The sequence below is a fragment of the Anguilla rostrata genome, chromosome 9, assembly GCF_018555375.3.
Source record: "Anguilla rostrata isolate EN2019 chromosome 9, ASM1855537v3, whole genome shotgun sequence".
Classification (NCBI taxonomy): Eukaryota; Metazoa; Chordata; class Actinopteri; order Anguilliformes; family Anguillidae; genus Anguilla; species Anguilla rostrata.
In genome coordinates, this window is record NC_057941.1 from 50,563,313 (window position 1) to 50,580,812 (window position 17,500).

Here is a 17,500-nt window from a genome sequence, read left to right on the forward strand (position 1 = left end):
ACACACTCTCAGACAAACACACACACGCACGTGCACACACACTCTCTCTTCTCTCACACATACCCCCCACACACACACACATCTACTCTCTCTCTCTCACACACACACTCTCACACACACACACACACACACACACCTACTCTCACACACACACTCACTCTCTCATACACACTCTCACACACACTCCCCTCACACACACACACACACACACACACACACACACACACACACACGCTCTCACACTCACACACACTCTCACACACACTCTCTCTCTCACACACACACACACTCACACACACACACACACACACACTCACACACGCTCACCCAGTCTCAGGCACTGGCGCATCAGGCCCCCGGAGGACATGTTCTTCTCGGCCTCGATCTCGCTGAAGTTGAGGGAGCTGGCGAACACCAGCACGTCCACCATGGCCATCAGGCGGCTCAGGAAGGTCACCGCCGTCTCCGAGGACATGCCCTGCGTCGCCTCGATGTTCTCCAGCTCCGTCTGGACCCGGACACACAGGAAACAACCAATGAGAAACACTCAGCTATTCCACACAGCCAATGAGAAATATTCAGCTATTCCACACAGCCAATGAGAAACACTCCATTGCACTACACACTCAATTGCTCCACACAGCCAATGAGAAACACTCCATTACTGTACACAACTAATGATAAACACTCAGCTTTTCCACCCAGCCAAAGAGAAACACTCAGCTTTTCCACACAACCAGTGAGAAACACTCAGCTATTCCACACAACCAATGATAAACACTCAGCTATTCCATAAATCCAATGAGACACACTCAGCTTTTCCACACAACCAATTAGAAACACTCAGCTATTCCACCCAGCCAATGAGAAATATTCAGCTATTCCACACAGCCAATGAGAAACACTCAATTGCTCTACACAACCAATGAGAAACACTCACCTATTCCACACAACCAATGAGAAACACTCAGCTATTCCATAAATCCAATGAGACACACTCAGCTATTCCACATAACCGATTAAAAACACTCAGCTATTCCACACAGCCAACAGGAAACACTCAAATTACTCACTACTAATGGAAAAGTGTTATTAAGTGTTATTATTCGACACGGCCAATGAGAGACATTCAGAATTCTCAACACAGCCAAAGGGCAGCACTCCATTACAGCACAAATCCAATGGGAAATGCCCAGACTATTACAACAAAGAAGAAACAGTCAGTTAATCCAGCCAGCCAATGCTACAGCACTTAAATAGGTTTTCCTGATGAATTTTCTATCAGGAATAGTTGCAGGTTCAAATCCCAAAGCCCTACACTGCCGCTGTGCCCCACAGCAAGGCGTTTGATTAGAGCTGCTTCTGTTCATGTCCAGCTGCACAAGTGGATCATACAGATGCATGCGTAACTCACCCTGGCAAGGAAAATACATTCTGAGCTTTATTAACTGGATATGAACCAAGCATGAGGTTGGAGTTTCCTCTTACAACACCATAGGCATTTTTCTACTCATGAATTTAATTTCTCTCACACACACACAAACACCTATGTTCTGAACTTGTGAAACAAACACGTTTAAAAGCAGATAGACCACACGGCTGCCATCTGCTTTGTTCCCCATTACAGGTGTAGGGAATGAGCTTTGCTACGTCACAACAGAGACTGGTGGGGGAGGGGACGGTTTGGTGGGGGAGGAGACTGTTTTGTGGGGGCGGAGACAGTGTGGTGGGGGAGGAGACTGTGTTGTGGGGGGCGGAGACAGTGTGGAGGGGGAGGAGACTGTGTTGTGGGGGGCGGAGACAGTGTGGAGGGGGGGGAGACTGTGTTGTGGGGGCAGAGACAGTGTGGAGGGGGGCAGAGACAGGGGCAGAAACAGGGTAAGTACGCTGGTTATTTCGGGGAGTGGGGGGGGGGGGCAGGGGTGTGTACCCCATCCCAGCAGCTACCCACCTCGGCCCCCAGGCCAGCGCCCCCAGACCCTGGGGCGACCTCTCCGGATTTTGACAGCTTTTGGGAGCTAGCGCTGCCATCCTTCTTTCATGGCAATAGAGAGGGAGACAGCCTTACACGTCAGGAGATACACACACACACACGCGCGCGCGCCCGCACACACACACACACACACACTCCAGAGCTCACCACAGTACCCGAGTGGGGTTTACTGAACTCCATAATGGGTGAAGCTTCCAGTGTGCAATCAATCACTTACTGGTATTAACCAATCGAAAGCCAGTTCTCAACAACAAAACATTAGGACTGGTTCAAGCATATAAACAGCTCCACTCATTTAAGGGATCCTAAGACCTCGTTCACAGTTCAGTAGCTTTGTCAAGCAGACCCCAGGTCCTCAAAACACATATATCTCGGCTTCCTGTTCTACCAATTCTACTTTGACCAGTAAAATGTGTTGCTTGACCCATACCTAAACACCAATGCCAAACTGTGATGCATACATACAAATACACGTAAAAAAATATTATGTATACGTGTGTATTGCCAAAAATGTCTGCTACAGAATTGGGGCTCAATTCATAACACCAGAACAAAGTACAAGTACACGTCCTGGAAGGTAAATAATTATCAATATCAAAGAAGCATCCAAGTTTATTTTTGCACATGCCAATTATACAAACAGGGCATATGATGTCAGAAAGGAAAAATAAAGAGACTGAAACTTAGTATTTGTACTAACCTTAGAGCTCTGGACATGCAACACAGAAAAAACAGACAGAGGCACAGAACAGAACGTGACAGGACAGAAAAAAAATATGATTAAAACCAAACATGGCCGCCGTTTCAAGCAACACAACATAAGCGGACTAACACCGACTGACTTCTCACATTTGTTAACTGATGTCAGAGAGAAAGCAATTTGATGACGAGCAAACTACAACACACCAGCAGCCAGAGAAATTAGCACAGCCTTGAGTTATCGACGAGTAGCTTTACAAAGCCGAGCACTGATGCACATACTGGTTAGCAAAATGGACCCCAGCCCTCATCCTGGAGAGTCGAAAGCTTTGCTTGAGTTCACTGCGGAATCAGCAACCAGTCAAGAAACCGGGATGCTGAGTGAGTTAACTGTGCAATTGACTGCTTTTTAATCTGTTAATTAACTGTTGAGTAACGATGAAAACCGCAGGCTCTACGGCTCCCCAGGACCAGCTTTGGCAACACCACCCCCCCCCCCCACCCCGCCCCCCAGCTAAACAAGAAACAGCCATGCCACGCTCCCACCCCCCTCCCGTGCTCTCTTTCCGTGCTCTGGGACGCAGTGACTCAGCCGCGCCACCAGAGGGCAGCAGGCGCACACTTACAGAGGGGGAGGTGGCGGCGGACAGCAGGGGCAGGATCCCTCCGCAGGCGATGATGATGTTGTCAACCATCTGGGAAATGAGATGGATGGTGTTGTGGACGAAAATGATGTTCTCGTTGCTGTTCACAAAGTCCATCACGGACTTGGTGGAATGGCTGCAGTGGGGGTGGGGGGTAGGGGGGGCAGAGTGTAAAATAGAAGAAAAAAAAACAGCTCAACAGACACCTCAGACAACCCCGAGTCTCAGGCACACACTCAGGCATGACATTATACAAGCACCGTGGAGCAATATTGAGGCAAAATTATAGGCTTTGTGTTGACCTTGAACGACCTTAATACGTGTGTGTGTGCTTCTGTGCGTATATCTACATATGTTGACAAATATATTAGTTTACCTCCAACAAATACCTTCTGTGACCCAGACACAGGTACAGGGAATAAATCCTGATTTTATTACCGGAGTGAAACGCACCGGCGGATTTATGGGTGCGCCACTCTGAGTTTGGCTCAGAAGCCGCACGCCCGCCGCCGGGGCTGCCGCGGCGCGCTAGCCGGTACATCACCGCGACGCGGGCCGTTAGGCCGACCTTGCGGCGGCTCTGACCTGCGCCAGACGTGCACGTCGGTCTCCAGGGCGAAGAGCAGGTCGGTCAGCAGCCGCTGGTGCATGGCGGACCACTTGAACTCCGGGATGCGGAACATGGTGGTGCGCGGGCCCGGGCTGAACTGCCGCCGCTGCTCCTCCGTCATGGGCATGCCGCGGAAGCCCAGGTCCACCCGCAGGTCCCGCTCCAGCTGGCTGGCCGTGCGGCCGTGGAGGGCCTGCAGGGGGCGGCACCGAGCTCACCGATACAGCCGTGACCCGCATACATGGAAATACACTGCAAAAGATCTACTAAAAGATCTACTAGGGTTAATAACCATAATAACAGCATTATAAAGTTATTAGTATGGGGTCTTCACAGCCGTGAGAAGAACTGTCAATCGAGGGGCACTATTAGTTCAGAAATATCACACTTTCACCCTTAGAATTTTGTTCATACCCTCTGAACACAATTGATCAGTTTGGGGTGAGTGAGGGGGTTAAGGTGGGTCCTGTGGACCCCCTGTGGACCTGCCACTGAGAGGGCGGTACAGTACCTGAGTGGTGGCTGTGGTCTGGATCTTCTTCATCTCCCTGTCCTTGCCGTCGTCAGAGCGCTCGGTGTCGGAGGCGGTGCTGGCTGCATCTCCGCCCCCCGTCCTGCCGACCGAGGGGTCGCCATCGCCGATCTCGGCACCCCGGGCGACCATGTCGACGTCGCCGATGTCCGCCAGCGGGCTCTGCAGCCCGAAGCCGCCGTCCTCCTCCAGCGTGCCGCCGGAGCCCGGCGGGGGCGGGGTCGGGGGCGGAGCCAGGTCGGCCCCGCCCGTGGTCATGTGGGCCAGCAGGCTGAGGTCGTCGCTGGCGCTGGTGTGGACCAGCGGCTCGCCGGTCGCCACCTTGCTGAACAGGAAGCCGTTGTTGCTGGGGACGCTGTCCTTCTCGTCGGCCAGGGTGATGAGCGGGCCCAGGTCCCCGTCCTCCGGGGTGCCCTTGGGGGCCAGGCCGCCGTCGCCGTTGACGACGCCGATGCCCACGCCCACGTCGGCGCTCAGCTTCTCCACGGCGGCGCAGTACACGTTGTCCAGGAGGGAGTCCACGCCCACCAGGGGCCCGTTCTCCTGGACCCCCACCCCCACCCCCACCCCCACACCCACACCCACCACCAGCGTCTCCGGCGACAGGTCCAGGTCGTCCAGCTTCACCTCGGTGGCCTCCACCTTCTCCGCCTTGATGTCCACCAGCAGGTCGTGCACCTCCACCCGCACCCCGGGGGTGGTGGCCTGCCCCGCCCCTCCCGCGCCCCCCGCCTCCTCCGCGGCCTTGGTCTCCACCAGCAGGTTTCGGGGGTCCCCGCTCTCGGGGTAGTCCGCCTCGCTCTCGGGCGTCTGCGTCTGCGAGCCGTCGTCCGCCTCGCGGATCTCCATGGCGCCGTTCACGACGGGGGGCGGGGCCTGGGCGGAGAGCCCGGAGATGGTGCTCACCGAACCCTTCTTCCCCTTCTTGATGTTCTCCTCCTCCTGCCGCTGGTACTCCTCATACATCTTGGCCAGGTACTCCTTGTGGGCCTCGTAGGTCACCTGTGTGTGTGTGGGGGGGGAACAGGGGTCCAAAGTTCAGGATGCTCCTCAAGCTTATTTTTGACTATTTTGGCAAGACGAACTGCTGTGTTGTGACTTTCAAGCCTCAAATCTGCAGGTTGAAACTCACAACACAGCAGTTGTTGGCGGCTAACGTGCTAATTCAGGGCTGCCCAACCCTGCTCCAGGAGATCTACCGTCCTGAAAATTTTCATTTCAACCCTAATTTGCCACTCCTGATTCTACTAATAAGCAGCTCAGTGCCAGCTCCACTGTAGCTGTTGAATGAGGTGTGCTTTGCTGGGGTCGGAGGGAAAACCTACAGGACGGTCGCTCTACAGCAACAGACTCGGGTAGCCTTGAATTAGCACGTTAGCCACCGGACTTAAATCTGAGGGTTGAAACTGACAGCGCAGCAGTGCGTATTGCCAAAACAGTAAAAAAAAAATAATGCACATTCCCTCAAATAACCGCTGACGTGTGTTTATTTAAAAATTGCGTGCTGTCAGTTTCTCACAAACAGAGTGTGACTGTTATGCGGCTGCAACAGTTTAATTCCATTCCAAACCGATGCTAAATTAAACACTCTCTCTCTCACACACAGATATCTCACAAATCTATGTTCTGAATTAATGATGAGGCAGTTATTCGGTACACTGCAGTCTTCGCTCTATCATTGCGCCATGAGTCTGGACTGTCAAAGCCAAGCGAGCAGCGTCTTTAAAAGTTTACGCATTGCGATGACACCAAAGAGATGTTTCGCTCTCCTGCGGTGCTGACTGCAGCTGTACTTTGTAATAAGATCAATCAATCAACGCGCATTAAGAAATACCAGCACGTTACTCTAGGGGGCTCCGCGAAAGATCCGTCAAATATTAAAACCGGCAGGAGACGGATGGAGGAAATCAAACAGCTTATTATTAGACGTGAGAAAAGTGTCCACTGGCTAAACGACTCAAACCAAAAGAGCACTCCCACGGGCCTATTACATTCAATGCGCCCACAGACCTTCTCAACCGGAACTATTCGTGCTCAAATGATTAACCCTTTCATTTTTTAATCAATGAATATGCTGCATGACTCTGAGAACACTCAAATGAAATGAGAAACACATTAGCCAGCCGCTCTTAAAACACCAACCCAGAACACCCACGAGCACTCGACAGATTTCGAGGTGCTTCATGCAAGTGGGGAGCCCTCCCTTCTCTGCTACAACCAACTGTGTATCAGCCAGAGGGGTTGCTGGCACTGCTGTCATCCGGGTTCAATACCAGACCATAAAGCCCATCCATTCATCAGAACAGTGCTTATTAAAATATACCAGACCAGACAGCCCATTCACTCACGCTCCCTCCCGACCAGCAGGGGGCGGCGTTCCCCACCTTGGAGTGCGCGATGGAGAGCGTGTCCACCCACACGCGCCAGCCGCCCCACTCGTACTTGATGGCGTGGTAGAGCAGGATGCGGAAGATGTTGTAGACCATCTCGGCGATCTTCTGCTCCTCCGGGCTCTTGGGGTTGATGTAGCCCAGAGAGAACATCCAGTCCTGCCACACGGAGCACTGCAGAAGACACCTGCGCCGGAGGGACGAGCACGGTCAGCACAACCCGTCCATCCATTTTATAACCCGCACAGGCTGGAAATACACTTGATTTAAATTATGCGAACGCACGCACAAGATGGCCGCCATGCGTATCCTGCGGTCATTCAGAGCGTTCTTCGTGCCCGTCCTTAAAAATTAACGCTACGCGTCCGCAAGGTGCAATACCTGAATAAACCGTGGGGGCAGTATACATTTAATGCCTGGTGATGTGACTGATGCTAGAAAGCCAGGAAGGATGGTGGAATCGTTTGAAGAGGAGCTCAGATCTGCCCCCTAGTGGAGGTAACTTTTAAACCTCCAGTCTAACAGAAAGTGAGCAGACGAGTATGTGAACAATGTCACCCGGGATGCAACCACTTCACTTGAATGTAGCACAACAAAATTCAAGTATGTTTCCAGCCTTACTCCTGACGAGTCACGGAGGGTTGGATGCTATCCCAGCATGCATTAGGCGAGAGGCAGGAATACACCTCGGAATACACCATCGCAGGGCACACACACCATTCACTCACACACTCATACCTATGGACAATTTAGAGTCTCCAATTAGCCTAACCTGCTTGTCTTTGGACTGTGGGAGGAAACCAGCCACCATACTTGAAACGTGACTGAAAACTCAATCAGTGCCCTACTGACAAATAACTCAGCACTGACATGAGTAATCCATAATCAATACACGAGTGACGTGTGACTAATGCATAATCAATGTCTCACCGATACGTCATCAAACTGATACATGATTGCCACACAATCAATATCTAATCAATACTGAACTGGCGCGAGACCGTCATGCAAATGTAACACAAAACCAGTGCTTCATACAATGCACAATGAATAACCAATATGAAGTTATTATCAATACACAATGAAGGCATAACTAATACTCAGTCAATGGCTCTTACGAATGCATACTGAATACTGGTAATTGTGGGGAGTTTTAAATGTATTTCTGAAAAAATCTGGTATAGATTTTTTTTTTGTTCTCCTGAATTCTTGGCGTGTGTGTGTGTGCATACATGGGTGCGTGTGTGTGTGTACGTGATGTGTGTATGTACATGGGGGTGTGTGTGTGTGTGTGTGTGCATGGTGTGTGTGTGTGTACAGTGAGTGTGTGTATGTACAGTGTGTGGGTGTGTGTGTGTCTGTGTGTGTATGCATGGGTGTGTGTGTGTGTACAGTGCGTGTGCGTGTGTGTATGTACAGTGTGTGCATGCAGTGAGTGTGTGTGAGCATGTGAGCTCTCTCACCGTCTGTTCTCCCTGCTGTTGCTGAACAGCTTGATCATGTCTGACAGGAAGAGCCGCCGCACCTCCATCAGCTCCACACTGGGCGTGGCGTTCTTCAGCAGCGTGGCCACCACCTTCAGAATCACTGGGGGGGGGGGGGGGGCAGGGAGAGGGAGAGTGTCACCAGTCATCACTCATCTTAGGCCCTCACAGTAACTAACACCTACACACTAGATAAAGGCCAGTCACACACCCACACACAGTCACAGTCAAAGTCACAGGCAGATAGACCTGAACACTTGCACTCATTGTCCCTGACAGTTATCACAAAGAAAAACAACCATCAACACCCACACACACTGACACACACGAACTGCTAGCGCAAAGCTAAAAAAAAACAAAAACCAGGCCTGGCGTCTACGCAGGCAGCTAGACAGCGAAGCTGCTCTTAGAATCCCACTTCAAACCAACAGCAGTGTGGAGTGAGATTCTGCAGTGCACAGCGGACAGGAAGAGACTGCAGAGCAGACAGGAAGAGGGTGCAGAGCAGACAGGAAGTGGGTGCAGAGTGAACAGGAAGAGGGTACAGAGCAGACAGGAAGTGGGTGCAGAGCAGACAGGAAGAGGGTAGACAGGAAGAGACTGCAGAGCAGACAGGAAGAGGGTGCAGAGCAGACAGGAAGAGACTGCAAAGCAGACAGGAACACATCAGAGCAGACAGGAAGTGGGTACAGAGCAGACAGGAAATGGGATCTGAGACGTACTGGGATTCTGGATCTTCACGGTGGAGTCAGGCTCAGGGTGGGGCTTGTGAACCACCTGCGTGCACACCTGCTCCGTCAGAATCTGCACAGGGACATGAGATGAGCAGCAGGTATCAGTTCAATTCTATAATCCCCATTAAAAGCTCCTTAAACACACACACCACACCACACACAAACACACACACACATGCACACACACACACACAGGTAAAGGTGAGGTACTCCGCAGGCCAGGTTCCACCCTGTAAAGCGGACCGGCAGAACGGGGCGGTGGTGGAGTGGGCGTACCTCGTACAGCGTGTTGTAGGTGGTGACCGTCACCGTGCTGGTGTGCATCATCAGCCTTTCCCCCAGCAGGGTGAACAGGCTGTGCGTGTGCATGATCTCCACTTTCCTTCTGCACAAAACAGAGGCATCCCATTACACATTCGATTCAGTCATCATTTAAAACAAAGATATTCACACGTACATCACATGCTCCAAATCCCTGGTTCTCTCTGGATCTCTATGGTACCCTGGTTATCTCTGGATCTCTATGGTACTCTGGTTCTCTCTGGATCTCCATGGTACCCTGGATCTCTCTGGATATCTATGGTACCCTGGTTATCTCTGGATCTCTATGGTACCCTGGATCTCTCTGGATCTCTATGGTACCCTGATTCTCTCTGGATCTTTTCTCTTAGAAGACGTTCCCTGGACGGATCATCGCACGGCCCGAGGTACTCACTTGTGGCCCAGGTGCTTCAGGAAGTACCCCAGGACCTTCAGCGCCTGCACACGGATGCTCTCGCTCTTGGAAGCCAGCAGCTTGTAGATAACCCTGCGCAACAGACAGGATAATATTAGCCATCTGGCATCACACTCCCGCCACAGGGGAGATACAGGAGAGAGCTCAGACGCGTTTATGATACCTGATTTGAAATTATCAGAGAGGATCACGACAGAACGTGTCATGAGATACACACAGCTGCCATTTGCGTTTCTTCTTTTAAAACAAGACAATATGAACGTTTTTAGTTATTGTTGTTTTTATTGCTGTAGTTAATGCCAAAACGTCTTGGATATCCACCGTAACAAACGCATGGTAATAATGTTTGGCTGCACTTGCCAGGAATAAGCACATCTGTGGCAATTATCTGCCTCTGAACAGATAATCAAAGCGATGCTATTCAAGATGCCCGGTAATTTCAGCTCTAAATCTGAAATCAAATCCAATGTATCTACCACATCAAGTTTGGGACAAATCTGTTCCTGGAGGGCGGGTGTGTATGCAGGATTTAATTGCTACCAATTACCCTGCTGGCTCAATTAGCTAATTAGCTCGATACATCATTGTTCGTTCACTCAGATATGATATATCAGATCGCAGGCACGGCTGAACTAATTAATTAAGAGCAGGGGGTTGCTATGACATCCGGAGACGGACATGGCCCTCCACGAACCCTCCTGTTTTACATCATCAGTTCAGGTGTCATGTGACAGCTACAGTCCAGATCTGGGTCAAACAAGTATGCGGAAAAAACTTTAACCCTTAGACACCAACCAGTACAAAGCAGATCACCCACAATTAACATCTAACACAACACAAAGAGATATCAGTTTTTACAGATATTGTGCATTTCTGTTAGTTTTGTCATACACATGACATAACCCCCTCTCATAACCAGTAATGGTGGTTTATTACATCTTATAACCAATGTCATAACACTGTTATAATACAGAATAAAACAAAAATGTTGAACCTGTTTTTGAATCCACATCACAAAATTTGCTGTGTCCATTACAACATTATGATGACACCTGTCATACAACTGTAATATTCTGTTATTATGCGGTTATAACAGGTGTTCTTCCATGTTTATAACACAGCTATAAAGGAACATTTATTAATATTTACATGAAATACGTTTTACCAGCATTTCGAGAGCCGAAGTGCTTCCAACGTGTACTGGGGGTGGTTGTGGTTGTGCTGCAGGGTGGGGGTTTGCCTTTTTGTCCCTTCAGACTTACCGTATTCCACTCCTCTGGTCAAAGGCGGGGATCATGGAGGCGGGATGCTCTGACATCAGAGCCACCAGGAGCTGAAGCACGTCGTGGATGTTATCATCCTGCGGACACAGCAAGCGATAAGCTCATTTAAAACAACACTTTTCAGCGACGCTAATGCTGGCATTTCGGTTTTCAGCTCCACAGAACTCCCACAATGCAGCATTCATGGGTCTCACTCATGGGTATGTGAATGAGGCATTAGCAGAATATTTCACATGGCCTTCTCCATCGACTGGATTTCATCTACACTCTTTCTCTCATTCTCTCTCTCTTTTTAATGAATATTAAAAAGGACATAAATTTGAAAGCGTCCCTGGTGGAGGCTGACATAGTGGGCTGGTTAGACCTTCCATAAACTTCAACGAACTACATCTCAGCTGCAAGTTGTGTGTGTTTAACAGTCCAGCACAAACATACCCGATTTGTTAAAAAAAAACATTTAATATTCCTCCACAGCCTCCCTCGGAGCGTTCACTCCCAGCATGCTCTGCTCTATGAAAGAGGAAGCTCACAAGGCCGGAACACTGCCCGGAGGTGATGGCTGATGGCGGGGCGGGGGGGGCTTACCTCGTGCATGGTCAGCAGGTAATTCAGAATGCTCTGCAGCTCGTCCTCCTTAACACCGCGGTCCTGCGAGCAAAAAACAAACGCCGCGTTCTAACCGTCGAGCAAACCATCTGGGCATTGGGTCAATTCCCTTTCAATTCGGCCAATTCTTTCAAATATCAGCGACGTTTTGGTGGAAATTGTTAAAACACAACAATAAAGAGACACCAATAAGAGAGAGAAATTTTGGGAACTGAATATTAAGGCCATTTTTCGGTACAGGAACTGGCCTTATATTCGCTTCCTGAATGGGGTAAAACAAGAATGGAATCAACCTTGACGGGGCAGCAACCACATTCCGTTAAATGCTTTTAACGCGGAGTAAAACGTGATGAGGTACGCATGCGCTTCCCTTACCTGTCCAGGGACAACGGGTGCAAATTACGTTACGGCTAACGGTTAAGCTGTCACGCCAACGCGCGGATAAACAAACAAATCGGCGCATAGACAAGACGCGCCCCCGGAACCCGAGAATAAACACTGCCTGACTAATCGAGCTCCAGGGTGTCGTAAGGGTGCGATCACTAGCAGGAGCCTGCCAACGGCTTCTAAAAATGAACTGTGTAAAATGTGGACGTCACAGAGAGGGGGATATCGCCGGGCGAAACGTGCTCGCGGCTCGCATAACGGACCGCGAGCACGTCTCGTGAAGTGAAGTCAAAATTCCGTCTTCCTCGGGCACCTGCTGTTTCTGCTGTGGCCAATCGCTTTTCGGCGATTTCAGAAAAGGCTCAGGAAACAGGCGCCTTTATCTCAGAAAGAAAAGATATTATTTCACACACGTTGATCGCGTTTCGCCTTTTCCCCCCTCTCTCTTGGCTTGTTGTTGCCGGTGTGCGCGTCCGACAGCCGAAAAAAACGTTGCTATGGCGCTTTTCCGTTTTTTTTTCTCTTTCTTTCTTTTTTCTTTTTAATGAAACCTTCAAATTCTGCATTATTGATCAGGTACAGGGGGCAGAATGAACGGAGAGCAGTAATTGCTTTTTTCTGGGTGAGACTCGACACCCGACGCCGTCTGAAGCCGAAAGCGTGTGTTTACATCTCGGCGTTTAGAAGCGCATTATCTCCGCCGCGCCGAGTCCGACCGACGTCTCCTGCCTCCGCGGGGCGAACGAGCCGTGAGGGAAGAGACGCCGCGACAAACCGAAGAGACGCCGCACAGAGCCGCCGAATCTCACTTCAGAAACACGGCCACGGCCGCGGCCGCCGGCGATAAGAGATAACAAAGCAGTCCCGCGTTGCGTTTTCAGAGTGGCCACACCATTACGAAAGCTTCCTGTTCACGTTAAACTTCCTTCCTGGGCGAAAAACAGACCCTCAACAGGCGCATTATTAATATCTTCAAATCAGATTGAATTCACACAGCGGGGAAAAAAAACCTGAAGTTCTCTGGGAATTCCTTTCAACTAAAACATCCTGTTGATCCTCTGAGGCAAATTTAAAAGAGTAACTGTTGTAAATGTAACTAAACAACGATTGACGAATAAGGACGGCGGCTTGTGTATTTTATAATGCTGTGTGAGCGGTGTGATGTCATACCTTCAGGATGAGCTGTTTGAGGAAGAGGAGCATGAAGGCTCGCAGTGAAATGACCTCCTTCTGCGAAGGGCGCGGTCCATCTGGAAAGCACAGCAAGCTTGTAATTAAGGTGCAGCAAAAAAAAAAAAAAACCCCAAAAAAACAACATGGCAGCAAGGGCAGGTAATTGAGAATGAAGCGCCATCCACATTAATAATAATGCACCGGGTGGCATCTATGATACAGCGATACAAAAATATAATTTGGCTCCTGTGGGAATTATGGGAGTGTCTGTCTATTCGGTGAGGGTGGTGGAGGGTGTGTATGTGTGTGTGGGGGGGTGGGGGTGGGGTGGTGGTTGGGGGCCCATGCCACACTATGAGGAACCTGTAAATGAGTCACCTGCAGGTGCATTGGCATGGAATCCCCACCCCCCCATCAGGGCCCCCCACCCCCATCAGGCACAACACCATACCAGCCCTCGGCCTCACACTGTCAATCACCCATGACCCCGCCCCCTCCCTTCAGAAAAAAAAGACACATGGGTCACATGGGAAAACGAAACAAGGAATAAAAGGTGGGGTTAGCGGGGGGAGGCCTCAAATATCTGCTAACTGCATCCAAAAAATGCAGTTTGGGCAGGATGTACAGGGCACAGAAGACTCAGTACCCCGCCCTCCCCATCAGCCGCGAGCCGCACCAGCCTGACCCCTCTAATTCAGACTCTGTCTGACGCCATTAGACTCGCCCTCCTTCCCGCTAACCGCATAACAAATCGCCACGGTAACCGCCGCGCGGGAGAGTGCGCCGTAACCGCGGTTACTTCTCTGACAGAACGCGACACATTACCATGACAACAACAGAGAGAAATCTAATCTAAGCCGCGTTACCAGCGGTGAAAAGCCACACAAATAAAACAGCACTTTTGGAGCGTGGAGAATCTGACAGGATGCACGCACTTCACTGAGACTAGAGTGTCTAGACTGATGCCAAACATGAATTTTTTTCACATATTGGTTTGAGGCATAAGAAAAAGCCCTTATCCACCAACACACACCTGCGCCCACTAAAAGACCTACACATGCACACACATACACACACACACTCATACACACACATGCACACACACCCACACTTTCACACACATACACGCTCATACACACACACCTACTTACGCACACACGCACACACACACACAGATGATTTTTTCAGTGACATAACAGGAAGCTTGTTCTCTGAAAAGGCTCCTCAAATTTATGCCCCACTCATCTCCGTTCTCCCTCGTTCATTTTCACCTGAGACAGCAGCGACAACGACAGAGGCGTCCTGCCACACAACCCCACAACAGGAGCAACCCGCGAAAACCACCGAAACAACCGCTAACGTACCGCTGCAGTGCACGGGCTGCGAGAAGCGGGAACAGAAACAGCTGAACGAGCCGCGAAAATCGAAAATGCCCCCACTAAGCCCTGGCTGACATTCCTGTCAGCGAGCGGGACAACATGCGTCCCACAGCACACCGATCTTATCGAAGCCAGGCCACGCCCCCCTCCCTCGCCCCCCAAGGTCAGGGCCCGTCTCTTATCCGACACGTCGCCGCGCAGAGAGAGAGAAATAATCCCCTCCCTGTGGCATAAAGGACGGGGGGGGGGGGGGGAGTGAAAAATGCGACCATCCACCCCAACCCCCCCACTCCCACCTGCACCCCAACCGCTTCTGTGACACAATCTTCCTCTTATTCAACCCGTTTCATGCCAGGAAATGATGGTATCGCTTCTGTGTTGGGAGGGAGGGGGCACGACCCATACCGACTCAAACCTTTCTTCGCACCCCGCATCCCCCCCCGCCCCGCGTGCGAGACTATTCGTTGCCGCGGAAACACTGCAGATGCACGTTGCCGCCTCTTAATATTTCATCGCTTTCAAATTCAATTTGTTTTGTGAGATACGTATTAAATACTTCAAACAATGTTTTACTGAGATCAATACTGGAATATTAAAACAAATGTTTGCTTAACCTGAGCATATTTGAGAGCTTGCCACTATCTGTTAATGTTTATTATTTATTCACAAATAAAATCCCAGTTTTTAAAAAAATTAAGAACTTTTTTCATTAAAGCGTTTTACTCTACTGCGATTCTGGATATATAAGTACAATTCCCGAATATATAAATTCAATTTCCGAATATATAACTTCAATTCTGAATATATAAATTACAATTCTGGATATAATAAACCGATAATAAATCAATATCTCATCTTAAGATATATAATAAATTCCCACAATTTCCGAATATATAACTCAATCGAATTAAAATCATTCTGAATAAAAATCAAATTACAATTCCGAAATTTGAATATAACTCATCGATATAAAACAATCCGAATATATAATGTTTATAATCAGGCATATCACAAGACAGCCGTTTTTACTTTTTGAATAATTTCTTTTTTTTCTTCATGGGCTACTGAGTGAGAAAAACAAGTTTAACATTAGCATCAGTAAAATTTGACAGTACAATCAAGGATAAGCAAACAAAAACGTTAAATAATTAAAATTTGAATGAGGCAATAATTCGGACTTCATTAAGGGGTCCTTATTTTCTTGGCATTGGGACCTTTCAAGTAGGGGCACCAAATTTCACAGGGAATGGCCCAAAGAGCTAGAGAAACAGAAAATAGTCTCATAACCAGCGAGGGTTTCATAGAAACTCTTGCTGCAGCATGCGACAGAATACCGTGTTATGGCTCAATGGCAAGCTCCAGCGCACACCAAACTACGGAGGAAGAGGTCTGCACGCTTTTCGCCGAGGCTCTCAACCAGGCGAACGATTCCTGCTCCTGTTTACAACCTGAGGCAATTCTCCAAACCGCGCAAAGAGTACAAAGTACAAATCAAAATCAAACAGGCCTAGTGATTGTAACAGTTCTAGTTTTTTCAATTTTCGTACCGCACTCTAGTCTGAGTTGGCCTGCTTGAGAACGGCTAAAAACACGAAAACAATTCATAACAAAGATGGTTAGCGGCAGTGCGCCTGCCATGATAGTTCCACCAAACATAGGACCTACCACTCTTTGAGAAACAAAAAAATAATAATTCATGTGTATGAATACTTTGCCCTTGGTTATATAATCAAGACAACGTTGTCAAAAACACGTTTGGAAACACTGTCTTTGCTCATTTTAAACTGAAAGAGGAAACGCATCTAGCTAGCTAACTTAGCCAAGCACCTCAAACACCGACATCGCGAGTTATTCAGAGTTTAAGCAGCTCATTTGTACTCTTTGTGCGGTTTGGAGAAGTGTCTCAGGTTGTAAACAGGAGCAAGGAAACGCAAGCCTGGTTGAGAGCCTCGGCGAAATAGCATGCAGACCTCTTCCTCCGTAGTTTGGTGTGCGCTGGAACTTGGAATGTCATAAAATCAGTTAGCGAGCTATATGTTGTTATGATTAGCAAATTACGTTTTAGCCAGCTACCTTGTTAGCAAGCACATATTTGGATATTCAATGTTGAAACTGCAGATGCACGTTTATTTTAGTTGTTAATTGTAATTACAAAATGTATTGACGGACATCGCGACAAGCCTACTTAAGATATATCAGCTGATTTAAAAATGTGTGGGTAGTTTTTATCAGCGATGAAAACAAACAGCTCGGTAGTGAACTTAACACCATTACACAGGCGATCTGACAAGCAATATAAATATTTATTAGAACAAGTACAGCACAAACAGCATGTCACAAAATAGTAACGGTAGTACAAAACTTAGTTCAGAGATATTTCACTTCGGTATAATAACAAGTAATTTTGTGGAGCCTAACACATTGTACTTACATAGCATTTGCCTCCCCTGCTGACCGTCAATGTTAACAGAATCGCTTTTCCTCACAGTTGTCAGGCTCCCTATTCATTCATTTTCGGGACAACCGAGAGGAACAGACAGCAGATGTTGCTTCACGCTACGAAAACACAATGGAGTCGCCTCCAGAAAAGAATTTGTTATGTCGAAGTGAAACATCTCTTTATTCGGCTAACTTGATGTGGTTAGCAAGCTAGCTATTTAGCTTTCTGGTGAACCAGAGCTAACGTTATACTTACCTTCATAACCGAATATAAACTTCTCAAAAAAGAATGTATAGCCCTTGTCCAGTTTAGACCGCTTAACGTTCACTGGCAATGCTTCGACAATGCGGATAACATCGGACAGTGAACGTTGGCAGTGAACGTTTAGGCTCAATTTTTCGCTGTCAGAA

General features: G+C 48.8%; 1 protein-coding gene across 5 annotated transcripts in view; it reads right to left on the bottom strand.

Annotated features, from left to right (window-relative positions):
- Positions 1–17,500, bottom strand: part of nbeaa (neurobeachin a) — a 174,053-nt gene that overhangs the window by 53,080 nt on the left and 103,473 nt on the right. For all 5 annotated transcript variants that reach the window (XM_064352726.1, XM_064352722.1, XM_064352721.1 and 2 more), the window contains 13 exons: positions 13,269–13,348; positions 11,691–11,753; positions 11,085–11,182; positions 9,802–9,894; positions 9,363–9,471; positions 9,075–9,156; positions 8,332–8,455; positions 6,863–7,055; positions 4,458–5,480; positions 3,922–4,139; positions 3,313–3,472; positions 1,952–2,035; positions 328–508 (listed from right to left, as the gene is read on the bottom strand). In XM_064352726.1, coding sequence (XP_064208796.1) covers positions 328–508; positions 1,952–2,035; positions 3,313–3,472; positions 3,922–4,139; positions 4,458–5,480; positions 6,863–7,055; positions 8,332–8,455; positions 9,075–9,156; positions 9,363–9,471; positions 9,802–9,894; positions 11,085–11,182; positions 11,691–11,753; positions 13,269–13,348 — 2,508 coding nt within the window. The remainder of the gene's footprint in view (positions 1–327; positions 509–1,951; positions 2,036–3,312; positions 3,473–3,921; positions 4,140–4,457; positions 5,481–6,862; positions 7,056–8,331; positions 8,456–9,074; positions 9,157–9,362; positions 9,472–9,801; positions 9,895–11,084; positions 11,183–11,690; positions 11,754–13,268; positions 13,349–17,500) is intronic.